The 27,421-nt window shown below is 37.3% G+C and overlaps 1 protein-coding gene across 1 annotated transcript; it reads right to left on the reverse strand.

Moving 5' to 3' along the window:
* Positions 1 to 8,652: 8,652 nt before the first annotated feature.
* LOC141427275 (alkylglycerol monooxygenase-like) lies at positions 8,653 to 27,050 on the reverse strand. The gene is made up of 9 exons (XM_074086563.1): positions 26,792 to 27,050; positions 25,511 to 25,638; positions 24,509 to 24,660; positions 22,643 to 22,746; positions 16,208 to 16,370; positions 15,536 to 15,687; positions 15,246 to 15,377; positions 12,853 to 12,972; positions 8,653 to 9,677 (listed from the first exon to the last, which is right to left on the reverse strand). The coding sequence occupies exons 1-9, from the start codon at positions 26,930 to 26,932 to the stop codon at positions 9,423 to 9,425; spliced, it is 1,347 nt and encodes a 448-aa protein (XP_073942664.1). The 5' UTR covers positions 26,933 to 27,050; the 3' UTR covers positions 8,653 to 9,422.
* Positions 27,051 to 27,421: the final 371 nt, after the last annotated feature.

Below are 27,421 nucleotides of genomic sequence, written 5' to 3' on the forward strand. Positions count from 1 at the left end.
AATGTCAGGGTCCATTTTTTCATTGCATGTATTATTTTTAATCGTTGTTTCAAGTAATAAACGTAGTTTACAGTCAACAAATTTGATTGCTTGGTCACTATGGAAAATCAGGACCAAGATCCATTTTGAGTCGCTGAGCTGACGCAGTAAGCAAATATAGAGATATCCTACTATTATTATAAATGCGACAGTTTGTGTGTGTGTCCTTCAAGCTAAACCTGCTGAACGGATTTGGATGAAATTCGGTAGGTATGTAGATATGTAGCTGGTCGTCAGAAATAACACATGGGCTACTCGTTAACCGATAAGTCCTAGGGGATCGGGAAGCATTTCAAAACTTCAAACGCTGGAGTTGGTATCATGAAATTTGCCACGATTGTATATAATTATAATGCAAAGTCGATGAAAACTACGATGTGGTTTTTTGAGTATTCCCATGGGAATTTAGAAAGGCTGGAATTTCAATTCAATTGCCGGACCTAATGGAAGTACAAAGACGAAGGTACGAGTCTAGTAAATCGCACTTCCCACTAATATTATAAATCTGTTTGTTTGTTACTTCATCACGTCCAAACCGCTGAACCGATTAGGTAAAATTCGGTATGCAGATAGCATGAGTCCCGAGGAAGGATATAGGATAGTTTTTATCCCAAAAAATTGCACAGTTCCCGCGGGATAACGATAACCGAATACGCGGACAGAGTCGAGGTAACGGCTAGTAATATTGATATAGATAAACGTACTTAGAGAAAAATGAACTAAAAGAATTTCCTTGCTCACCCGCGACCTTACGATAGCTAAGCTTATGCAAAATATGCGTGTTCATGCAGTTCCTCCACCTCCACACTGTAAGAACACACACAAATCACACAAACCCATCTATCACCACCACCACACTACACTGACGCGTTTCGAACTCAACCAGAGCTCATCTTCAGAGTGACAGAGAGTGACTTCAGTTGATATGGACCTCCGCAAAGTAACGCTTGATTCAATAAAGTACTTAGAGAAGACCTGCATTTGTCAAATGCTATTTTTAAACCTTACAATATCTGCGTAAAATCTATTTTCGCGTCAGTTATTGTATGAAAAAGCTTTAAATTTAATAACAACATATATTTGTATGATATAGGTTATTGACATCATGTGTCGTATTCTTCAGACAATTTGTATTGCTTCAGAAGTCTGATTCATTCTGAGCTTTATACAAAAACTACAAGGAACATATTCGTTAATATGTTTATTTACAATTAATTATTCGATCACAAACGTCACAGTTTATTTTGATAGCCTATTTAAATTTAAATTTGATGATGCTAAGAAACCTAAGTAGACAATTTTTATCACAGATATACAACAGGATTCTAATTTACATAATTTGTCGTCGGAAAATTTATTATGTTGCTCTTATATCTATACATATTGTTCTATTTTTAATTTGTATGTTTTTGACCTGAGACTTTACACACGTGCAATTTGATCACGCGAGCTCTTTGACATTTCAAATTTCACGAAATTTCCATTGAGATTCTCGAAATTTTCATTGTCATCTTCGTATTCATTTAATGCTGACTTATTACGTTTCTGTGTTATTTTACTTTATTAATTTAATTATAAATCAAATTTGTTTTTTTTTTTTTTTATACGACTGGATGGCAAACGAGCAAGTGGGTCTCCTGATGGTAAGAGATCACCACCGCCCATAAACATCTGCAAACCAGGGGAATTGCAGATGCGTTGCCAACCTAGAGGCCTAAGATGGGATACCTCAAGTGCCAGTAATTTCACTGGCTGTCTGTCTCTCTCTGTCATTTTATATAAGTATTTTTGATTTAGTGTCTATTAAAATAATATATTTTGTATGTTGTTTGAAACGATAGATACCGTGATATTAATACCCTATTATTAATAATAAATAACAGTAGCAATAGTGTATTGGATAATGCGTGAGCTAACTTTGGGGGCGGCAGACGTGAGCTTGCCTTCGGAATCCAAAAGCTTAATGGTTACTTGACCTGAAATGTATATTTTAGAATTAAATTATTATTATTTCTTTTTTTCATTTATGACGGTGGAAGCATTCTACACTTACACTGAACGTCGATATAGTTAGTGTTTAGTTTTGTAACTAAGGGACCCCATACATCCCTGTATTATTATTATTATTTTTTGTATTTTTTCTTTAATTGTATACCGTAGTTGTTAAGTATTTTATTTGTAATTATTTTATTTTGAAAAAATGACTGCCAAGTTTCTTGCGGCGCTTTCTTCTTGGCAATGATGGTCTTTCCGAAAGCGCTGGTATTCGTAGTTTAAAAAAATGACGTGTAAAAGTGCCCATTGCGGCCTATTTACTGAATAAATGATTTGAATTTGAATAGGCCATCATACTGATGATGACAAAACAACTAAAAAAAAAACAAGTTTTTTTTGGCTTTGGTAGTGCTGTTGGTGTTTCCACCGTTACAGTTTCGCCCTGACTTTGGAGGACTTTTTGAATTTTCTAGAGTATGAAATTATTTCATAAATAACCACCCTATTCCGGTGGCTTTGCTAAGCCTAAGATTTTAATACGCCCCCATCTTCTACTCTTTTAAGTCGCTATATTCTCAGCAGAGTGGTCGTGGTCGTCGAATAAGAATTAGCTGTGAACTTTCATGAATATAACTATTTGACGCTACGGTTGTATATACCTACATATTTATGCCCTCGACTGTACTTGTTCGGTTTCTTGCCAGATTTTTCTCAACAGAAGTTTTTCCGAAGCGGTTGTATAATTTTTTTGACATTGATTCATAAGTGCTTGTTACCTATACGAGTACATAAGTACCTAAATAGAATTAAAATATTTTGGCTTTACTTGGAATCAGTTTCATCAAACTCGTTAAGGCACACATTATTCATAAACTAGGACTTATTATAATATATACTTATATATAACTTTAATACATTGTCGCAGTGAACATTAAGAGGTAAATGATTGAACATCACGATTCTAGTTAACGATTGATCTAAAGACCGTTTTAACATGAATTAAGATCATTGATATGGCTTAGCCACTTACACAGAATCACTATACCAAGTATTTGTTAACTTAACAATAATGAGGAAATCTATAACGATAGGATATTATACACCGTGTTTTCTTGGTTTCCCTTAACTTCATTTTGTATGTGGGTACCTTTTTGGCCAAATCAATCTTTTCTCTTACATAAAGTAACTTTGTAGCCATTGTTATAGTCACAAACTAGACAAGTGAGCTAAAATTTGGCGTACATGTAAATCCGGTAATAATGCATGTAATCTGCTAGTGAATTTCTGGTGAGCTGGCCTGGATTATCTCCGCAGAATGGAGCTCTTCAGCGGTTAATGACATCTTGCTTAGTCATCATTATCATCATCATCATTCGTCCACTGCTGGACATAGGCCTCTCCCACGGCACGCCACTGAGCACGATCCTCGGCCACTCATCCAGCTCTTGCCAGCCGCCCTGCGAAGATCATCGCTCCACCGAGTCTGAGGACGTCCTACGCTACGTTTGCCGATCCGTGGTCTCCACTCAAGAACTCGTCTACCCCAACGGTTATCGGTTCTTCGGGTTATATGGCCGGCCCATTGCCACTTCAGCGTGCTAATGCGGTGGGCTATGTCGTAAACTTTGGTTCTCTGTCGGATCACTTCGTTACGAATTCTATCTTTCAGAGAAACTCCGAGCTAGCCTTTTCCATAGCACGTTGAGCAACTTGCTTAGTAAATACTCATATTTCAATATGAGGTATCATATTTTGCAGGTGGTAGGACCTTGTGCAAGGTCCGCCCGGATTGCTACCACCATCTTGCTCGCTAATCCTGCCGTGAAGCAGCAGTGCTTGCACTGTTGTGTATTGGCGTGGAGAGTAAGACAGCCGGTGAAATTACTGGCACGTGAGGTATCCCATCTTAGGCCTCTAGGTTGGCAAAGCGTCTGCAATACCCCTGGTGTTGCAGATGTTTATGGGCGGTGGTGATCTCTTATCATCAGGAGACCCATTTGCTCGTTTGCCATCCAGTCAAATAAAAAAAAAAATTATCATCATCAGCCGGAAGACGTTCACTGGTGAACAAAGGCCTTAGAAGGACACAATGAACGACAACTCCCCACTTTCATTGGTTGGATGTCCGCAATTGTCACGATGTCATCAGTCCACCTAGTGGGAGGCCTGCCAACGCTTCGTCTTCCGCTTCGTGGTTGCCACTCGAGGACTTTCACGAGGACCACTTCAGTTAACTTGCATGTTTTTACAGCTATGTGTGTATGTGTTGTGTAGTGTACTCATATTTATTGATTTAATTTACAATCACCATTGGTTCTTTATATTTTGTGATGTAAACAAGTAATATCAATTACCAAGTCTTTCACAAACGTTCCACAATTTCTTATTAAATAAGACGTCTCGGGCACTTAATATTGTTTAGTTTCTATCGAGACAAAAGCCCCTATCATCCCTCGGGACTATTTTTGTTCTAAAATTGGTTTGATGTCCCTTTCTTATTATTGGCCGTCACTGTTGTCTTTTTTTAGGGTTTCGTATCTCCAAAAGGAAAAGAAACGATAATTTATACAGCTGTATTTACGTTTGCAAGATCACTTCATTGTCCATTGACCATTTGTGAAATTTTGATATTTACTGGCAAGGTATTTTTAATCTTATAATAGTTTGGCTAGTGAAAGATGAACCCAGCTAGTATTGGAGTTTTGAGTTTTTTTTTATAATTTTGTCCGTTACAGTGCCATCTATATTGTTGGATTAATCGATGTTCATGCCAATATCGATTCTTCCTGTTCGCAATTCTGCACAATCTGAATTCCACATAACCCAACAGCACTTAATCACATTCTTTATTTTTTCTTCGTTTTCAGTCGTTATAATCACACAATCGTGATTTTTAGGGTGTCGTACCTCAAAAGGAAAAAAATAAAAATAATAAATGAATAATTTTGTGTTGTATATTAGCAAAAATTGTTAATATGCCAGATAGTCTATTTGGAACGTTTATCCCACCCCATGACACCCTATTAATTTTCCCTAAAAACGTATTATTACCTGATTGCTGGTATTAAATTAGCGAATTATGCAATTGTCAAAATGTAAAATATTTGACGTGTTTGTGTATTGTTTTGTGCGTGATTTTGTATTTAGGTACATGCTTAATTTTTTATATGATTATAAAAAAACGCCCTTGTTTGTCACATATTTAATAAGGAATAAAAGGATACAAAAATGAATACTGAAAACTGAATAGCAAAAAAAAAACAGGTTTTTAGTTAACTCAACCTACCAAAAAAACGCTAAATCAGAGCTAACTTTGCGATCCTAATCTAGCGAGGCAAATTAATCAAATCGTGTTTTGGGCCTCATATAATTATAGCAAATATCTTCAATAACATTTAAAATAGAAACTGTCTCATTTTATGCAGTTTTCTTACAATAAAGTAAGAAATTCTAAGGCCCATTCTATCCGCTTGTGGTAGTTTTCTGAAGCGGTCTTAATGAAAAATCACGACCGAGTAAATGTAACGACTAAAAACGAAGACAAAATAAAGAATAAGATTAAGTGCTGTTGTGTTGTGTGGAATTTAGACTGTGCAGAATTGAGAACAGGAAGAATCGCTGCTGTACACAAATAACGACTGTGCACAATGGCGAATGTGGTGAAATACTATTGTGTGGAATGCAGATTGTGCAGAATTGCGAACAGGAAGAATCGATATTGGCATGAACATCGATTAATACATTGATTTGCTGAACTAGATTGCTTGCTCGGTTGACAACCATACTCCTCATTCATTAGTTCCAAAATAAACCACTATGAAAAGGTAGCTCAGAAGATGCTTGTCTCTGTTCTTAAAAATCTAAAAATTCGCATATTTTGGGCACCTGACTTTACAAAATGATACGGATTTTTGTCAACTCAGAATGTTGAGATTCATGAAACAATAAACAGTGATTTATTAAATTAATCGAAATCGGCTCCATGTTAATACATAATGTTAATGTTTATATTATAACAGCGACTGTACATGTAAATTGAGTTATTATTACACTTAGGACATAAAATTATAAACTAACAAATCAATAACACACGAGTGTCACGCGAGTTCTTGTATGTATTTGTATGATAATTAATGTAGGTAAATACAAATATGCCGATATATTTATAACGTTGCCCATAATATCTATGTCGGCGGCCGATCGTAAAATCCGCCAGATCACGAAATTCCTAGGCATATCGTTAAATGGCACCATTTTATGAATTGGCTAAGGGACATCCGGCCCGGCATATCGTTCAAAACTCACCGTTTAACGATTTGCCTAGTGACGTTTAGGCAAATCATGAAATTCCTAGGCATATTTGGCCAGTTTAGGCAGATCATGAAACGCCGCCATATCGGTTCTGGCACTTCGCCGGAGGTCGCCGCGGCACGCTCGCTTCGCTCGCTCGGCTCGTGCGTTGTGGTCACAATTCATACTATCCTCGCTTCGCTTGTCGTATATAAATTTTTCTTTTTTTCGGCATATCACGTTGTGCCCAGTCTAAGAGCTAGGAATATCGACGAATGCATTGTTTCTCAGGCACATCGTGATATGCCTGGCCAACTTTTAGGCATATCAGAAATGGCACCATTTCACGATATGCCTAGGAATTTTGTGATCTGGCGGATTTAGCGATCGACCGCCGACATCTATATTTATAATCGGTTCAACATCCTTATGGGTATTGATAATCAACTAGATTATGATGCAATATGAGGTACCACTTTCATAATAAGATTCCAACTGGTTTGTCTTATAATAACTTATTTACATTGGTGTACATTTTGATAATCTACACTTTAATCCGTACTATTATAAAGGGGAAAGTGAGTTTGTTTGTTTGTTTGTAACGCTTTCACGCCGTAACTACTGTACCGATTCCTATGAAGTTTGGCATACGTCATATTAGAAGTCCAGAATAAATAATAGGATATTTTTTATCCCGAAAAAAATTGCCGTTCCCAACGGATTGAATAAAACTTTGTTTTGTATTCTAACCGCTGAGCTGAGCTATGAATGCACATTACACAAAAGTTTTTTAAATACCTAATGTGTTAAAATAAAAAAAAACCGGCCAAGAGCACGTCGGACACGCCCAAAATAGGGTTCCGTAGCCATTGCAGGTGGTAGGACCTTGTGCATTGTTCACCCGGATTGCTACCACCATCTTGCTCGCTAATCCTGCCGTGAAGCAGCAGTGCTTGCACTGTTGTGTTTCGACGTGGAGAGTAAGACAGCCGGTGAAATTACTGGCACTTGAGGTATCCCATCTTAGGCCTCTAGGTTGGCAACGCATCTGCAATACCCCTGTTTTCCAGCCAAATAAAAAATAAATAATAATAACGCCTAGCAACCAAAAAATGCTGAAAAAACACGTTTCTTGTATGACGACCCCGTTTTTATTTGGATTTATTTTATTTTTAGTATTTGTTGTTATAGCGGCCACAGTAATACATAATCTGTGAAAATTTCAAGTGTCTAACTTTTACGGCTTAAGAGCTAGAGCCCTGTGACAGACGGACGGACAGACAGACAGACAGCGGAGTCTCAGTAATAGGGTCCCGTTGGCATCCTTTGGGTACGAAACCCTAAAAAGGGTAAAAATCATTATAAAAACACAATTTGTTGGACATTACCATATTAATGCCGACAGGTAGGGATGCAACGATCCAGTTTGTTGCATCATCCTAATCCTATTCAAGTTTATTGTTTTTGTTTTGATAACTATAGTAACATTAAAAAAGTTGTTTTAGTTCCGAATTCGTTATTGAATTTAATAAAGCGAATAAATATGAGTGAAGGAGTAAACGGGTTTTGACAGTTAATTAAAATATCAGTCAGTTTAGTCGCGATCCAACACTAGCACTATTTTTTTAAATGCGACCGCTTGTAATTAAGTATGTCAGTTTGTTTGTTTGTTCCTTCATCACATCAAATTTAAACCGCTGAACTGATTTAGATGAAATTCGGCATACGAGTACCTATATTAAATATCTCACGCCTTAAATCGAGTTTAGCCCGACATGTTTCGGGCTAATCCGTAGCCCTTCGTCTTCGGAGCAACGCAACTCGGCGGCTGTTGCAACACGCGCACGGAGACAAAGGGCCACGGATTAGCCCGAAAAATGTCGGGCTAAACTCGATTTAAGACGTGAGTTATCCGGGTCAATATATTTAATATGAGTGAGTCTCACGGTAGTTTCATGTTCAAAATACGAGTACCTACTTTATCATGTCAGCCGAAAGACGTCCACTGCTGGACATAGGCCTCCCCCAAGGCTCTCCGCTCAGACCGGTCTTATGCTTTCCGCATCCACCGCGATCCCGCGATCTTAGCCAGGTCGTCGCTCCATCTTGTTAGAGGCCTACCGACAGCTCGTCTCCCGGTCCGCGGACGCCATTCGAGAGCCTTCTGACCCCATCGGCCATCAGACACGAGCGAGATAGTACTTATTGATAGTTTATGAAGGACATAAAATAGTTTTATTCCGGAAAATTGCATAAATGAATTCTACGCGGACGGAGTGGCGGGCAACAGCTAGTATAAAACTATTGGCGTGAGTGAAAAAAAAAGTGTTTTCAAAAATATATCTTTATTTCATATCATAACAATCAATTAACATAAATTTAGTCAATATCTATACATTATTAATCCCTTATTCATTTATTTACTTCATTATTAAACCCAATAACGCATAAGGAGTGCAGCTATCACAGTTTTGTAGCCATTTGAACACACTGTGCATTAGCGGCACCTGAAGAAGTCTTTACTTTGACGGCCGGCACGAGTAAGTACACTGATGCAGAGGTTCACAAACTGTGCATCGTGAGATCGTGACACTTCGGTGCGTTTTCTCTTTTCCATTCAGAATAACCGGATAGCGCGCGAATTAATAAATTCAAACTTTACAGCAAAATGAACGCAGTTATGTTCACTATTGAACTTATACTACTTTATGTACGATTTTGTGCAATTCTAGTTACAGAATCTTTGTGTTAAATAAGTCCTAATGAATGAGGAACCCGGAAAATTAAATACAAATAATAATATAAGTAGAAAAGTTCTGAGCTCCATCTATTGAAAACAGCGCCATCTATCGTTCTGGGTAAGCAGTACTATAATGCTTTGTAGAAGTGTTTGGTTTATTGAGGTTTGAACTATCAGCGTGCCTGGTTGATATTCAATTTTCTCTTGTTTTTTCTTTTCTGTAAGCAAGATCATCTCAGTAGCCATAGTTATGATAGGTTTTTTTTAGACTTGGATGATTTTACGTAAGCCTGTTTTAATGGCCAGCCCACTGGAACGCTGCAATCCTAGCAACTTAACGAATAAGGGGATAAGTAACTTAATCAACATACTTCGTGGCCTTTATCTCAACAGTATTGTAGACAAAAAGAAACCAAAATAACCCAGATAATATATACAGAACTTGGACCATCGGGTTCAAGATTGTCAGCCATCTTGTGATGATGACAGTCGCGAAGCATCTAATGGTCTCCAGAAGCGGGGCCTTCGGGGAAGCGTCTAGGATCATCCCGAAGACAGTGAGCGATAGGAGAATGTAGACCACCAGGATGGAGACAGTTGTTGTTGGCATAGCCTGAAAAAGAGTTAATAAAGGTATAGTAGTTTTAGTTAGTAATACTGTGTTCTGACTGTGGTCAGTTGCAATGGTTGAAAGAATATACAGCACCGAGAACTGATGGCCGTTGGGGCCGAAAAGTTCTCGAATGGAGACCGCGGATCAGCAAGCGCGTAGGACATCTACCAACGAGATGAACGGATGACCTGGTTAAAGCCGCAAGTTCAAGATGGATGCAGGCTGCTCACACTAAAACAACTGGAGGTCTATATCCAACAGAGAAAGACCAACGGCTGGCTATGATCATAATGATGATGATGATCGCGTAAATCGCTCTATCTATTTATGAAAATTGCGTTAAAATCCGTTGCGTAGTATTTTTATACTACCTGCCAAGGAACTTGCGTACCAGGGTGGAAACTTTGTGCTACTAATGTTATGTTGACATCCGATACATTTTCCAAAGAAATCATAGCGAATAGATTATGAAAAGGTCCATCCTGGTACGTGATTCAGTTTCCTTGACCGTACCTACCATACCATACGTATGAGAATACAAGTATACAGAGGGACAGAAATAAAGCAACTTTATTATCAACAAAGTAAAGATAGGTCAATAAATCCTTACAATGTAGGCTAAACTCTTGAATTTTCTGAACTAAGTATTACTTTAAAGTGCGGAGTTAAATAGAACTCTCGTCTTTCACTGGGTTGAAACTTCGCGGCGTTGGTACTTGGAGTCACAGAGGCCTTATTCTGAGTCCTTTGTATATTTACTTGACGGAACAAACGTCTAAAACGCGCTTGCTAACTGTTCTGACAAATAGGTACTATGGGAACAGTTTGTTGCCAATATCTGTCGCTAGAGGCGCTGTCAATCTGCCCATTTGAAATTGTGAATGTGATATTAACGCGAACGCATTCGAGTTGTATGTATTTTGTGTTTCAAGCTTATTTTAAATAATAATAAATGTTTATTGCAGACCAGGGTCCATGTAATACGTAATCTTCTTTAAAAGGGGTTAATAACACAAATATATATAAAATTACTAATAAAAATAAAAATCAAAAATGATCGGATTCGCCAATTACATAGAAAGTGGCGCCATCATTTTTTCTATTGTTTTATGTCGCAGTTAATACTTAACCCTCTGTCTTTATTTGGCACTCTATTTTTTTTACTTGGACATGTGCCTTCCCAATAGACCTCCAGTTGTTTCGGTTTAATCAAGTGTGGGTAGTTCGAAAGACTCGTGATGTTAAGCAAACGCGATACTCTACACTGCAGTCTTCTCGTAACCACGGCCACTGCAATGTGGCCTTTCAGCCACGTTTCCGTCAAGGTAATACTCGTTTCGTTAAGCGTGATAAGTCCCAGGTGTTTTAATAGTTATGAGTGAAAATCAAGGAAGTTTAAAACATTACACAGCATCATGAGGATCTCTGCAAAGTACAGACTTAATAAAATTATTCTTTGTTGCATTTTCATAAACTGTCTTCACAAGGAATTCATTTACCAGAATCGGAATAACTTCAAGCACAGTTGGATGGATCTTCTGAGACGTCCATGGACGTTTATAACTGTAGCTGAACGGTGAACTTTGTTCGCAACAAGGAGAAAATTTACGAATGACTTAATTATTGGTTTTTAAAAAATAACAACCCCTGCACCGATTGCACTTGCATTGCACGAGACACGCAATTCACGTAGGTAATAAGATTGTAATTTCGATCATTCTGTCAACAGCGCGGTGGTTCAGCGGTATAGTTTGACTTGCAAACTGAAGATATGCGGTTCAAATGTAGGTTTATTCTTTTTTTATGTATATAGTACCTGGGCGACCGAGCTTTGCTTGGGCTAAAACTCGATAACAAGCGCTTTCCCAGAGATAAGACCAAGGTAGATTTTTCCCCGATAACCTCTACATACCAAATTTCATTAAGATCGTTGGAGCCGTTTGCGAGATCCCATAAATATATATATACATGTATATACAAGAATTGCTCGTTTAAAACGTTAACTAAATCGAATGCCATTAAATCTAGTTTACGTTTTACTTTTAAACCTTATTTAAAAAACAACTTCGAGAAAGGCTCGGCCGTCCACTACCTCTTTATTATGTACATTAGTATAAGTAGATAAAATGTAATACTACTTAATTAAACTAAATTATATGTCCGTGAAGTTCAGTCGAAACGTCTACGGTACTCATTTTGTCCAAGAGTTAATGGCGCCCTTAAAGTTCTAAGTACTGTCTGATTGAGTAATTTGGGACCGGACGGAGAGCCTTATCTCAACGTCAGTGGCGAACCGGCATGCGGCTCTCCTGATGGAATTATTAATTGAAGCTATGCTAGAACCTAAGATAAATGTCCCAGTCAGTGCCCGACATGCTAATGCTTAATAGATGACACTGCTGTCAGTGTCTATTGTACGTAGGTATGAATGTACAGAATAACTCTTCAGATATATATAAAACATATACTTAATCAATAAATAAATAACAGGAGACACTTGACACCTAATTATCTAGTCCCAAAGTCAGCTTAATACATATTAAGCTCCCAAGCACGACTCGAGAGCAAATATTCGTAATTTTCATACAAATATCTACCCCAAATGGAAATGAAACCCAGCACTTAGCTTCGTAGCCAGTTTTTCTAACCACGCACAAAGGAGTCGCACTCGCGCACAAAGGGTTCCATACCATCTATACAACATTCATAAGACATTAGCACAAAACGGAAAAAAAAACCACGTTTCTTGTATGGGAGCCCCTGGCTGAGCTTTGGAAATAATTCCGATCCGCATTAGCGATCCCTTCAAATAGCGAACCTACTGTGTTAAAAATAAAGTTGTGTTAAATAATTGTGATCTATAGATATAATTTAATAATATTGTAAATCTGTTTAAAAAAATATATACCTCGTTGAGTTTCTTGCCGGATTCTTCTCATCAGAGGTTTTTCCCATTTTTACCCTTTGGGTACGGAACCCTAAATATATAATACAGTGAAGAGAAATAGATGTAGACAAAACGCTACAATGGAGAGATCTCTCTCCAGAAAGAAATAACGCCACAAAATATATTTGTGCATTCGAGTGCTACATAAGAAGTTGCAGTTGTGAAAACTAGATGGCGCTAGATGTCGCGGCAAATCTTTAGGTTTATTATTGAAAGACGATAACTTACCAAATGCATGAGGAACAGCTGATGGAAACCATATAGTATGAAGCCATAGTGCATCAGCAAATATGCAGTGCACCACTGGGGCAGGATCACGTCGTACTTTACGCGAGTGTGGAGGGCCGGCTGCAAGTTGCATTATCAAAAGTTACAAACAGGCAATATGATACAAATCAATAGGCATGGTTTTTGAGGTGGGGCCGCTTCGCGATCTCGCATATGCATAGTACTTTGTTTTTATTTTAATATTATTGTTGTTTTTTTTTAATGTATTAATTATGCTTTATATGTAATGTGCGAGGTCCGAATAAAATTTTTCTATTTCTATTCACTACAGGGCAACTCATAATGAAAGGGCTCGAACCACGATCGCAAGCCCAGTGCGGATAGCGAACACGCGTCGTTTAATTTCTTTTCAGGTGTGTGCACGTTTCGTTGCGATGTTTTTCTTCATCGTTGAGCTCATATTAAATTTCAAATGGCTCCAGGCTTGAACCCACGACTCTCTGCTTATGTTTGAAATAAAAGAAGATGCAGAACAGAAAGTCCGAAAAAAAACTTTTAGGAAACACGACGTTCAAGTAATATGCTTATAATTACTTAAATATTTTTGACAAAGGATAATTAATAGAACTTTAGTATTCCCACAAAGTGTCATTAAATATAACGTCCATTAACAAAATGAGGTTCGTAGTAGGTTTAACCGAAACTCATTAAGGGTTGACATCAAAATTCACTCAGAGAAATGAAAATTAAACTCATCCGAGACACGGTTATCCCTTTCAGTTAATTATAGGTTCCGCACGAATACCGTTTCACTATATGTAGATGTATCACGTGATTTGTTTTTTTTTTCGTAAATCTAAACAATTTCATAAATGATCATCCATAAGATACTAAGATCGGTAACTTCTCTCCTACGAATAAACATAAGACTTATTATTTATTCGTAGTTTCGCAATAACGAGTATACAGGATCCTGGCTGTATAGGAGTTGGACTAGCAAACTTGAGTTCAAATCCCAGGTAGACATAATAACAGTCATTTTTGTATTTAAGTTTTTAAGTTTAATGAAAAATAACTATACTTTACTTTAAAAAAAAGCCCGACATTGTCAATCCTGTGAAGTACTAACAGTCAGACTACTTATAGTAAGCACAGTCCTCAAACAGCATGCTGCACTTCCTTATAACATTGATAAGACGAAAAAACGAAGTTAAGATACTGTTTTCCCTCCAAATATAGATAAAAACACCCTTTCTCATCCAGATATTACGCATTTCTGTCACCACTTCTTTACAATAGATTAAACGTCCGATTAGACATTTAATTCCGTAAATTAGATAATTTACTGCACTTAAATTACCTTAATAAATATAGATAAGTTAAATTAGTTTATGATGATAATTAGTTAATTTATAATCTCATTATATTATTATGCTAAGACCACAGATATAGATTACACTAGATAACGCAAACACCTCAATCTGCTTGCCGTGGCATTATGCTGAGTGGGGACCTGTTTAGCGTCATGTATGTCTTTATTTGTTCTATGTTTGTTCCTATGTTTGTTTTTTTATGGCATTAAATAAATGTATTTTCTTTCTTTCTTTCTTTCTTTCAATCTGTATGAAAACCAACCGTGTCACTTTTTTGTCTACTGTGACGTCTCAAGAGCGAATTAGCGATGTGAATTCCCCGATGTCCGCGCAAAATCGATTCAAATGCTCCACCCGCCCGCGCCGTGGGGCTCCAGTCAGTCACTAGCCATGTAGTCAGTTAGCGGTCAGTCTTTGTATGGGGCTAACCCGGACGTTTAGTCGGGGTCGGACACGCGAAGTAGATGCATTTTCGTAATCTAGTGTAATCTATATCTGTGGCTAAGACTTTCCATTATATTATGCATGTGGTTAAATATTTAATTTCTTTGTTCTGTAATACCTTTCCTACTCCTGAAACACAGTAATTTCCTAGTTCAGGTATAAGAATTAGTTTCTTTTAGTATATATCTAGCCTAAAAGTTAGCTATGTTTGTTAATTTTGTAAGAGAAATAAAGCTTATTATTATTACAAAGTCCAATATCTCAAAACTGCTGAACCGATTTTTATCAAATATAGCTAAAAATCACCGCAAACAAAATCGCTTCCACCCAAAAAAATTAGGTTATCTATCTGTTTGAGAGCTACGATGACACAGACAGACAGACAGACGGACACTGGCGTCAAATTGATAACACCCCTTTTTTGAGTCGGGGGTTAAAAATAATTCTGAGCAAAAATCAAGTGCCCATACTTCCGTAGTTGAAAACAGCTGGTGAAAAAGTTGGTCACAACTATTATTTTAATGGTGGTTATCATTTCCCTCTAATAAAAAAAATAAATAAATAAAGAAGCTTTACATCTTCCTCCATGTCCTTGAAGCGTACGCTATGTCCTGGCTTCCAGCTGGGTCTGCTGAACACGGCACGCAGCTTGTGCACCCAATTGTCATACTCCTTGAACCTCTGGATCACATACTTGGTGTAGAATGTCTGGAAAATAATTATAAAATGAATCAAACGTTGCAAGACTTGCAAGCTAAGCTAGTTTCGCTATAATAGTTGTAATGATAATAAAATACTCAGCGGCACAATGTCCCACTCTTCATACAAAGTTACCGATTCTGCATAAGTAGCTCAGTATAGCTTACCTGCAAATGTAGTGGGTTGAACGACGGCTGTTGATAGATCAAGCCATACACGATGCGGTCTGTTGGTTTTTCTGGTCTGAACGTGCCAAACATTTTGTCCCAAATGATGAGAACGCCTCCGTAGTTCACATCGATACAGTAGGGATTGCTGCCTAAGTAAAAAAAGAAAGAATATGAAACCATTTACCCGGAAAAGAGATAGTTGATGAAAATACGACAAAATCTGACGCTGATGTGCTTAAGTGAGGGACGACAAATATGACCACTATACCTTGACAGTTTCGTATGTGACACGACCGAACCCTGGTGCAGTCAACGTTTGCCGCACTCATTATAAAAATCTTAATAAAGACAGCTGAGGCTCCCTGTGACAGTGTTCTATCGAGTGTCACGTACGAACTTGTTCAGGTTAGCTTTTATTTTCAGTTTTGCATTTTCATAGTAGCCTTTTGATAGTCTAAGTATGAAATATCATTGAACTGTAGGTATGTACTACAGAAGTGGAAAGAAGTCTTTACAATACAATACAAAGACTCTTTATTGTACACCAGAAATAGTAAGCGATACAGAAACCAGATACACAGAGAAAAAACTACTGTACATAACAAGGCTGAGATTTTGAAATGATGACCTTCTTCCTAATTCTTTGAATATTGCAGCAGATTTTCTTACCATGATGAATCCTGTGATGACTGGGTGTATTAAGGAAGTACTCGAGGGGACCAAGGGTTTTGATGGTCTCGGTGTGGATCCAGAACATGTAGAGGTAGCTGAACTGGTGATGCATCACGAACTGCGCCGGTGGGATCACCAGTGCCAGAGGGAGGTAGAATATCTGGTAGGAAGAAACCGAGTTTTTATTAATTAGTTCTTTGAAGAGTTATTGTCATTTTCACCATCATCAGTATCATCATCATCTAGAGCAGAGTAAAAGTCGGTGCAGATCCATATAGAAAGAAAAGAAAGATTAATGATATCAGAGGTTTTCTTAGTTAGACTTTCTATTCTAGAGTTATCATAATATATCCATCCATGATCTTGTTGGTATAAGTTCTACCAGCATATTCTTAATATGAGTTCTTTCATTTTCTGCTCCTCATTCTCTTTGCCTTCTTCTAAGAAAGATGAGTGAATTTAGAACATGACTGTTTTCTTTTCAGTTCAAGGACATTCTCGCGACGTTTTAAATGCAAAAGCAGAGAAAAAACTGATATTCATGGAAAAAGCCTAGCAGTGTGTCATAAACACGTTTTTCGTAACAAGAGACTCTACTTTGTGTTACTTTGATTATTATGCTAATTCAAAATTTTGTTTCTTTCTCCTTTTTAACAAAATTATGCTAAATTACATACACACAAACATCACGCCTATATTCCCAATTGGGGTAAGCAGAGCACAAGAAACGTTACCGCTCCGGAGCCACTTTTAGCAACTTTAGGTTTTAAGCTTGACAAAAACGGTACAATAGTGACAGTTGCTAGCCTGTCGCCTACGGTATATTCTTAACCTTATATCTCAGTCGCCTCTTAACATCCACGGAAGAAATGGAGAGGTGTAATTCTAACCCGACACCACAAATTTTTATTTATAATTACTTCATTTCTAAGTGAACATCGTATTAACCTTGAAATCCGGCAGAGAATGTTTTTGCCCGATATTTTATTTATAATCCATTCAGGCTACGTAATCGAAGTATTTTAAAATCTAGCTTTGAATAAAGAATTTTCCCAACGCCTTTCTGTAGATTATTCATAATTCAACGCGATATCTCGTTTCAAGTTTTCAAAACAAATCTCGAGTTTAATTCGGCCGTCACATCTAATAAAAAGGTTGTTTAACACTGTTTTTTCGTTACTTATCTCGAAACGAGGGCAATATTCTTTAATATCAGACATAAACGTAAACACCCGTTTAAAGTTAACGATAGCAGCGATCTACAACATTTTCGCTCTGGGAAATTTAATAATCATAAATCAACTAGATATTTGAGCCGTAACTACGGTAATAGAGCCTTCACCCTAATATATGGCCGCAATACTACAACTTCATGAATATGGGATGAAACTTTCGCAATCGCGAGAAAAAGTTTGCGCCATTTGAAGTTAGTGAGTATTGGGCGCGATTATTTGATAAAAACCGGCCAACAGCGTGTCGGACACGCCTGAAATAGGGTTCCGTAGCCATTATGAAAAAATTAAGTAAATTGTTCTAAGGATTTCGTATTTTGTACGGAATATTCCAAGCTTAGGTATATTTTATACCTTAGGCTGCTATTTACTCTTAAACTACTAATAATTCACAAGAAAACTTAACCGTTATAGTTTTCCTTGTAAGTTTGATATACTTACTAACATCCTGAACTTTCCACCCACCCACAAAAATCGCACTTTGCTCACTGATTTTTAATCGCAAAACCTGCCTGTTTGAGCTGCTGAGGTAAAAAATTTTTTTTAACGTTTTATTGTACTATTTTGTCGGCATAGTTTACATATTTATATATTCGTGCAAAATTACAGTTTTCTAGCATTGATAGTCCCTGAGCAAAGCCGCGGACGGACATACAGACAGACATGGCGAAACTACAAGGGTTCCGTTTTTGCCGTGTTGGCTACGGAACCCTAAAAAAATAAAATTTGATAAATTGTGAGCACAACTTTGAGGAAAACTAAACTATAATTATCGTAAATTTTCTGCATCGTTTTGTTCATATCGTAAGGGATATAAAGAAGATATCAAAAATATAATTGTCACGTCGCCTTGAAAGTAACAGCATATTACATTATTTATTGTACACCAGAAATAATAAGCGATACAGAAAACAGGTACATAGAGAGAAAATTACAAGGTAAGCAATAGGCGCTTCAATATAATTTTAAATAGGCAAATTTATTTTTACAGCTAAAACTAATTAACGCTTGCCAAGACCCTGTTACTTGTTTAACAATATAATCGTTTGTCTTTAGACAAACGATTAAGTATAAAGTTATACTTTGTTGTCTACCTTTGTTAGTCCTGTGTCTAGACTAGATGAAACTTAATTCTAGTTATTATTATAAATACTTGAGTGATTCAGGTGTTACGAATAATTTGGCGAAGGTCCTTAACGATGAATTACGCTTTGCTTCTCGTTATGTTTGATGTGCAAGAGGAGGAGAGCGAGGTGTGCGTATTAAGGCACTTGTCCCACCGCCGACGATGAGCGAGAAGCGAGTAGAGCGAGTAACTAGAAACGAGTGGGCGAGCAGCGACAAGCGAGTGTAGTTTTGTCGCTCGGCTGCAAGCGAGTGTTCGCGTGCGACGGGCGATTACTCGCTCCACTCGACTGGCTCGTGCGGGGCGGCCGCCGAGCTGACATCGCTGAGCGAGTATCTATAGCTCAGCGAGTTTTATAGCTCTTGTCGCTGCGACAAATCGCCTAAAGTGTGAACAGCCAGCGATCAACTATTAATATACGTGTCTCTTTTACTCACATAGGATCTTATATCTTTTGTTCGTTTCTTGAGCGAGAAAATAGTCGATAGCCAATCGTTTCCTCGCTGGCGGTGAGACAAGTGCTACTATATATGTGTCGCACAAATTTAGCTGGTGTGTTGCACGATTCGAAGCGGGGAAGTAAGGTAAAATAGTTACTCCACGACGACGATTCCACGCTTAAAGTACTCAACCAATTCAATATGGAGATAGCTTGAAATCCTGGGAAGAAGGCCGGAAAAATTGTTCCAGGAAAATGTATAGCTCCCGCGGTATAGCGATAAATGAATTATTTACAGTCAACACACACACACACACAACACACAAACATCACGCCTGTATTCCCAAATGGGGTAGGCAGAGCACAAGAAACGTTACCGCTTCGGAGCCACTTTTAACAATTTTAGGTTTTAAGTTTGACGAAAACGGTACGATAGTGACACAGACAAACACAGTCAAATTTGTGGGTAATTGCTAGTTTGGCTGTAAAAGGATTGTTCTGGAAAAACTGTGGAGGAAAACATTTTTACGAAATGTATAAATCATTAGTTATGTTTATTTATATTTTGTTTGCGACATATTTGCAAACATAGTAGTTACTTTCTTTTTAAACATACAGACATCGAAGAAAACGCGGCCGATAAACATTGAATAAAACTGGAGTAGCACAAAAGTAGGTAGGAAAGATAAAAATAGTGAACAAAACAATCGATTTTCCACCCTCGGGAGTTTAAGCATAAATAACGAGGTTCGTATACCTTGTACTAGGAGCAAAACGTTTGCAATTAGGGAAGAAAACGTGCCAGCGGAGGTAAACGAAGCCGCAAAAGTTACTATCACAGCACTTGTAAAAGAACAAAAATTAGTTTTTTTTTTAATTTAACTGTGCCTTGGACGAAGTTTTGTGTTTACGAAAATTTAGACGCCGTTGATGTTTTTACAGACTTCAAAATGAAAAGAATAATTAGTTTACTTAGGGTTTCATTCTAAAAGGTATAATATCTCAATATTAGGAGCTGTAATCATTCCTACTTTTATTGTAAAATAGTTCCATGATTGGCGTTGACTGACAGCAAAAAATAATAAATATAAATGTCATGGAACACTTGACACCATTTGACCTAGACCCAAACTATACTTCGTTTTTTTTAGGATTACAAATAAGGTAAACAATCTTGACGAGTCTTTTTATTGAAAAACGTTTTTATAAAAACAGTAACTAATACTCATGACACCAAAAGTATGTAAATGATCGTATGTCCTTGCTAATTGTTGCATATTTGCATAGACATTAGTAAAGATTGACATTTTACTACTTTGACATTTCGCGATTTGGACCACCCGAGACTTGGACGTGGCACGACTTAGACGCTGTAAGACATGGACCTCTTACGATGTGGACGCAATTTCGACACCGGACATTTTACGACTTTGACGTAAGACCGGAGGGTTATTTTTCAAAAGTGCTTTTCAGTAAAAAACACGTCAAGATCGCTTACCTTCTTTTTAATGCTAAAAAAATGAAGTGTAAGCAAAGCTTGTACTATGGATACTAGGCAACGGATAAACATACTTATATAGATAAATACATACTTAAATACATATTAAACATCCAAGACCCGAGAACAAACATTGGTATTATTCATACAAATATCTGCCACGGCCGGGAATCGAACCCGGGACCTCAAGCTCCGTAGTCAGGTTCTCTAACCCCTTGGCCATCCGGTCGTCAACGACTACGAATAAATCACTGGAGTTAGAGAGTTGATATTTAATAATATACTATTAGAGAGTTAAATTCAAGAGACATGTTAAAAGGTATTTTTTGAAATTTTAATTGTTTCTGTTAGTTAGTCTTTCTGTTCTACTGGAACCAACATATATTTTCCTCATATTTATTTCTCCGATTCATTTGCAAAATAATCTTATCATTTTCACCAAACTAGACCTTTACAGTTATGCCGGTAACGTGTTTCGTTTTGCATCAAGTACCCTAAAATTTTTCAGTTTTCTGCATATCTACATAGTTAGATTTAATTATAACAGAAACGAGTGTCCCTGACTTTTCTTATAATAATATTTGCCAGGTAATTAATTTTCAGACAGGCTTGGCAACTCTGCCACGTGATTATCTTCCTTCCTTTAATAATTTCGGGGTTTTTCAAGCACATTTGTGAGAGAAAATATAAATATATTCTTAGTCTGTGTCCTTTAATTATAAATTTCGTAAACATTGCAATTTACCTTAATTTAAATATTCACATTTAAACATTCGTATTAGTTAGTTCGTATTTAGACGGATGGTCGCTGAGGCCGAAATGTTTTTGAGTGAAGACTGCGGATCGGCAAGCGCAGCGTAGGACGTCCACCAACGAGATAGACGGGTGACCTGGTTAAAGTCGGTCCTATGACTGATATGATCATGATGATGAGGATAAGTCCGTATCTTGCTTGGCTGTAGAATGAGACGGGTCCATATCCTCGAATAGGTGTCGTAAAAGGTGACTATGGGAGCTAATGTCGGAGTGGCGAGTAGCGCTCTCTATTGCTAATTACGAACTCTGGACTCCAGCACTGCGGGTTGGAAGACAAGGGGGTAACCACACTATTTACCTAAAAAAGTCGTCGTGAAGGTTTACTACAATGGTCCTCATTCGATAACGACAACCATAAAGAAAGAAAGAAGACTTCCCAAAGAATAATTCAATTGCAAACGAATGCTTTGAGTAAAAAAACATTTTATTATAATTCCTAACGCACTCAAAGAGCATGCTCGGAGTGGGAAGGATTGACCAAATCTGGAACACGGTGCTGCGTTCTAAAACACGCATTGTTGATGTCGGTACAAAGACTGCCAGGTTAAAGTGGGATTGGGCCGGCCACGTCAGCTGAATGCAACCACTGCGATGGGCTAAAAATGCCACTGAGTGGTGCCGTACACTGCTTCAACTTTGCCCTCTGGCCCCAACATTGCCCGATTCGATTTAGAGTCGATGACTAGCACCCTTCTAGGTTTTTAAACTTTTATCCCCCCGTAAAAATAATCCCGTGTAGATAAAAGTTTAAAACCTATAAGAGGGCTAAGTTATCGACTAAACGAATCTAGTCAAAGCACAAGTTGAAGCAGTTTACGGTGGCCACAGGAAAGGACATGCGAGGGAGGCCTTTGCCCAGCAGCGGGACATCAATCCAGGCAGATAATAAATCCTTTTAATAATAAATTACTAGCAAGCAACACACACAAGGGGGGGGGGTTGTAGTTGGGAACCTAATTCTGTGTTGTTATTACTTAACTTTATTCAGCAATGGACAACTTCTGTCTCGGTTCGAAAATTGCTCATTTTCTTGCTCTAAAATATAATTATTTCCACTTCCAATGTCACAAAAACAACATTCATATTAGTAGTTGATCTGATCACTGATTGTTCACATTAACGACTTAATACGCTCACTAGAACCCTGTCACAGGGAGCCTTTGCTAACGTTATCATGGGTATTTTTGACAAATGCGGCAATGCTAACTGCAACTGGGTTCTACAAACTTATCAAGATAGTTTATAGTAACCTGCGTAATTTTGCCTACTTGCTTCTCGTCTATTGTCAATGTTAGAGCCTTACATAGAATCGGGTACTCACAAATCCACACCATCCTTGCAGAATAGACTGCCTGATGCCTACTCCCATGTTGAAGTCTTCAGACGTGTGGTGGACCTGGTGCTGGGCCCAGAGAACGTGGACCTCTGGAAACAAAACAGAAATATTATTATTAACGTATGAAATATAGTAGAAATCAGTATTTTTTAGGTGCAACCTTTTGTTTAACTTGCAATATTCATATTAAAGTACATATTATTCATGCAGACAAATACGCATGAATGTACTTAAAAAAAACTCACTTTCTTAACCCAGCTTGCTAAACGTGACTGAATTAAAAACACTTTAGTACCTACCAGACTATGAAAAAAAAAAGATAAATTAAGAACTTTTGACATCGTTTTACTGCGCATTTAATCTTAATTCTTGATTATCCCTTTACATTACTTTATTTGACCTGTACTTACATAACACATTGTGTAAATTAACATGTGTGGCATATGATATTCATCAATGAGTGGGGAAACAGGAACTTAGTAAGATAAATTACGCGGGTGTTACCGTTTGTTTCAACGGTATAGAACTTGAAAAGTAAAAGATAGTGAAAGAAGTTAAATGGCACCTAAAAATTCCAACTTTTGAGCAGGCTTTGTTTTTAGATCAGCTCTAAATAAACAAATGAACGTATTGCCTTAATGAGGTCTAATTAGGACTGAACGCAATCTAATTAGTATGGAGTTTGCGTCTGGAAAGTTTTCAGCTCACAGCTTTTGTGGTACAATTTCATTTAAAAAAAGCCAACGTTGATTTAATCCAGATGCTTAAAATATTATTGTTAAGCTTTCTACCTGAATTATGTAAGTTTGTTTACAGCTGAAATCTTTTGAGAATAAATTATGGAGTTGAAGTGACATTGACGCAAGTCAGAGACTTAATCTTGGTTATGAATAGTTATCAAGGACGAACAGTTTGAATGGGGCAGGATAGTGAAATCGAAACACTTTAAAAAGTAAAAAGAAGAAGACCAAGAGAGAGAAAAACAAGAACTTTTAAGTGTAACAATTTTTTGAGAATCTTCATAATAATCAGCCGGATGAGTCCACTGTTGAATAAAGGCCTCCTAAGAGTGCCACAATCAACGCTAATTCGCCATACAAACTTTTAGCATAATTTCATTTTACTACGTTCAAGAATCATAATATTAATTTAGCATAAAAACGGATTTCATATTATTAACGAGGATAAGCTTTAAATAATATAACATTCATTAGTCATAACAACAAATTTGCATTTTGAATATTTGGTTAATCATAATATAATTATTTAAATCTATAACAACATTTAGAATAAAGATTAGACGGTATAACATCATGCGTGCCAAATGCAAAAAATATTTGATTTGTGCGAGCGAGCGAAGCGAGCGAGCAAGACGGTTCGGAGCAGAAGCGACTCGGATAGATTAGGTTCTGAAGGCTAAGCTTAGCCTTCGATGTTAGGTTTTTTTTTATAGCAGCCCGGGTAAAATTGCTTCACAAATGATCTTTGCTGTTGGATTTATGCCAGGTGTTTTATACTTTTCGATCATTATCCTCGATGTTTGTATAAAAATTGTGTATTATGAACTTTGATTAATTATGCGGCATGACTTATTATACAGTACTTTAATATGCATAAGACAATTATGCTAATTGAATAATATGATTTGAGAAATTCGGCAATTTGTTTACATGCATATTGTTTTTATATGCATATACGTATATATATTTCTCTCCCAACGGTTATATGTTATTTGAGCGATGTGGCCCGTTCCTTGCCAAATCAACTTACATATTCTTCGAGCTATGTCGATGACTTCTGTTCTTGTGAACTCGCATGTATTATATTTGTGGATCCATTTCAATAACTTACCGTGGCAAGCTCTATGCATCCAATAGTATCCAAAGTCGACGCCCAAGGCAGCAATAAGCCAAGTCCACACGCTGTCCCAAGGTAGATCCATTAGGCGGTAGTTGGAAAACACCCAGGTGTAGAGGTACGCTTCAGCACCGCGCCATATTAACCTGTCATTGTAAGGTATAGTAAGTAAATGACATGTTTAGAGTCATCAGTCAGTTTAGAGCATGTGAGCGCGGGCACACCGAGCGAGCGGTAATATTTAATCAGCCAGTGTTTTATCAACCTTTGGAATAATATTAGTGTACACTCCGTGAGCTCTTAAAAAAACCTTCGGATTTTAGAAGCATTCTTCGGGTATTGACGATGACACGCGATCGTGATATGCGGTTCTGTTCTGTTATCAACTTGCAAAACTTTTCGAAGTTACCGTAAAAAGTTATGTAAAGAATAACCGTCAGTGCAAAATAAACATTACTGTAATAGTATTACGCTTATTTATCTTTTTCTAACTTTAATACAATATGACTTTTTGTCATGATACAAATAAAACAAAATCAGCATTTTTGAATTCTTTAAGCGTTAATTTAAATAGAGTGAGAACCCAACGAGTGAGCTCTCCGCGTGATGGATTACTACTAAGTGAAAAAGACAATTGTCATTTTCCACAGCACGAATCCTTCCGATTTCCTCCGAAACCCGAAGGTTTCTAAGAGCTCACGGATTGTACGCACGTTTTCATTTGGTCGAATTTTCACTGCGCAACAATATTACGCGTTTAGGCGTTTGGTCTTTTATCAAAAAATATTAAAGCAGATAGTCAATGGATAATAAACATGGAGGTCAAATGAATTGGTACATATGACAAAAAGTATAACGACAAAAATATGATTTCAGGCTGCAATTAAAAATTATAACTATCATTTAGTTTTATTGTTATATTTCGAATTTAAACTACAACAAAGGCCTGATACCTGTCCATTTGTAACAGAGTTTTATCATATGTAATATCATTACCTGCCACCTTCGAGGAACATTCCATTCGATAAGCTTGTAATGCCATCGTTCAATCGAATCCCTTTCTTTCCTTCCAGCTTTAGAATTATATGTTCAAGCACCATGAACATGAAGAAATACGGCCATGACTGTAAAAAAAGAGCATTATTGATAACTTAACTTCAGTGTTCATTTGTTTAGTTTAGGATGCGACACTATGATTAAGGATCAGATGCATTAATACGAGTATATAACCCATTCGGAATCGCAATAGTTTACACCATTTTTTTCTGCCCACGGATTGAGGGTGAAAAACCGGCCAAGAGCGTGTTGGACACGCCCAAAATAGGGTTCCGTAGACATTACGAAAAAATTAAGTAATATTTTTCTAAGGATTTCGTATTTTATATGAAATCTTCAAAGTTTAGGTATATTTTATACCTTAGGCTGCTATTTACTCATAAACTACTAATAATTCTCAAGCAAACTTAGCCGTTATAGTTTTCCTTGAAATTTTGATATATTTACTACCATCCTGAATTTTTTCAAATTTTTCCACCCTCCCACGTCTATGGGAGGTAGGTACGCTAAAAAAAATTTTTTTTTGAATTTTTAACTATACCATTTTGTCGGCATAGTTTACTTATATATCCGTGCAAAATTATAGCTTTCTAGCATTGATAGTCTCTGAGCAAAGCCGCGGACGGACAGACAGACAGACAGACAGACATGGCGAACTATAAGGGTTCCGTTTTTGCCATTTTGGCTCCGGAACCCTAAAAAGGTAGTAAATGTAATTGCGACCACCCGGGCTTTAGACAATACGGACTCAGGGTAAGATATTATATTAGTGACAGTGACTTGACATCTTTTTCAAAAATAATTCACGACATAATGTTGATGAATATAGAGGAAGCGAGAGTTTTATGCCAGGATCGTAGCAAGTGGAAGGATGAAGTCTCTGCCTACCCCATTGGGAAAGAGGCGTGATTTTATGTATGTACCGTAAACTGCTTCAACTTTGCCCTCTGGCCCCAACATTGCCTGAGTTGATTTAGAGTCGATAACTTAGCTCTCTTATAGATTTTAAACTTTTATCTACACGGGAATTATTTTTACGGGGGGACATCAGTTTTAAAACCTAAAGGGTGCTAAGTTATCGACTCTAAATCGAATCAGGCAATGTTGGGGCCAGAGGGCAAAGTTAAAGCAGTTTACGGTATGTATGTATTCACGACATTTTCAAAGTCTTGCAATATTTCTATGGTAGATAAGCGTATTAATGAAATTAAAAATACCAACCTGTACATAAAAATTTGGCACGTCCTCCACGTCTTCTATAGCACTGTTTTTCGGATTGATAATGTAGAACATGCGCCCTAAGCCTTCCACGAACTGCTTAGGCGCAAGAAGAGTCTCGTTTCCATAGTAACCAACCTCCATAGTTACTCTGACTTTTTTCTAGCAACTTATTTATTGATTGCCAGTGTTTTTCTTTTTTTTTCTAGCTGGCAGTCGATAGAACGAAGAATGACTCCATTCAGTTGTCTTTATTGGAGATCTCTGGAGACAAATGATAAATGTGACGTGAATAAAGCGATTTATATACGATCCAAATTCAAATTGAGTTCACACATAATTGGTATTACGATTAACATTTTTAGAAAGAATAGTATTGTGTAACTATTCTGATTTATTACGCAATTTTTTTGAAATGTTTTCATGAAATTGGATCTTAATTGTAAGATAGTCTGCTTGGAGAGCCTGACCGTCTGGAGAGTCAGACAGTTGATGAAATGACCAACACATGAGGTATTTTTTTGAAAGCTGTGGTGTTTGATCTAATGGCTTCACAAACAGAGCATCTTGGGTTCTAACCCGGGCTAGACCTCTGAGTTTTTCGAAATTTCTGTGCGAAATTATAATCGAAGT

Source organism: Choristoneura fumiferana, chromosome 4 (assembly GCF_025370935.1).
Source record: "Choristoneura fumiferana chromosome 4, NRCan_CFum_1, whole genome shotgun sequence".
Classification (NCBI taxonomy): Eukaryota; Metazoa; Arthropoda; class Insecta; order Lepidoptera; family Tortricidae; genus Choristoneura; species Choristoneura fumiferana.

Bases quoted from the DNA above. Each gene is read 5' to 3' on its own strand.
- LOC141427275 (XM_074086563.1), bottom strand. From the start codon at position 26,932: ATGGAGGTTGGTTACTATGGAAACGAGACTCTTCTTGCGCCTAAGCAG. The intron at 25,639-26,791 runs GTTGGTATTTTT...CTTTTTTTACAG, and splicing joins TGCCAAATTTTTATGTACAG to TCATGGCCGTATTTCTTCAT. The intron at 22,747-24,508 runs GTAAGTTATTGA...TTTTGTTTCCAG, and splicing joins GATGCATAGAGCTTGCCACG to AGGTCCACGTTCTCTGGGCC.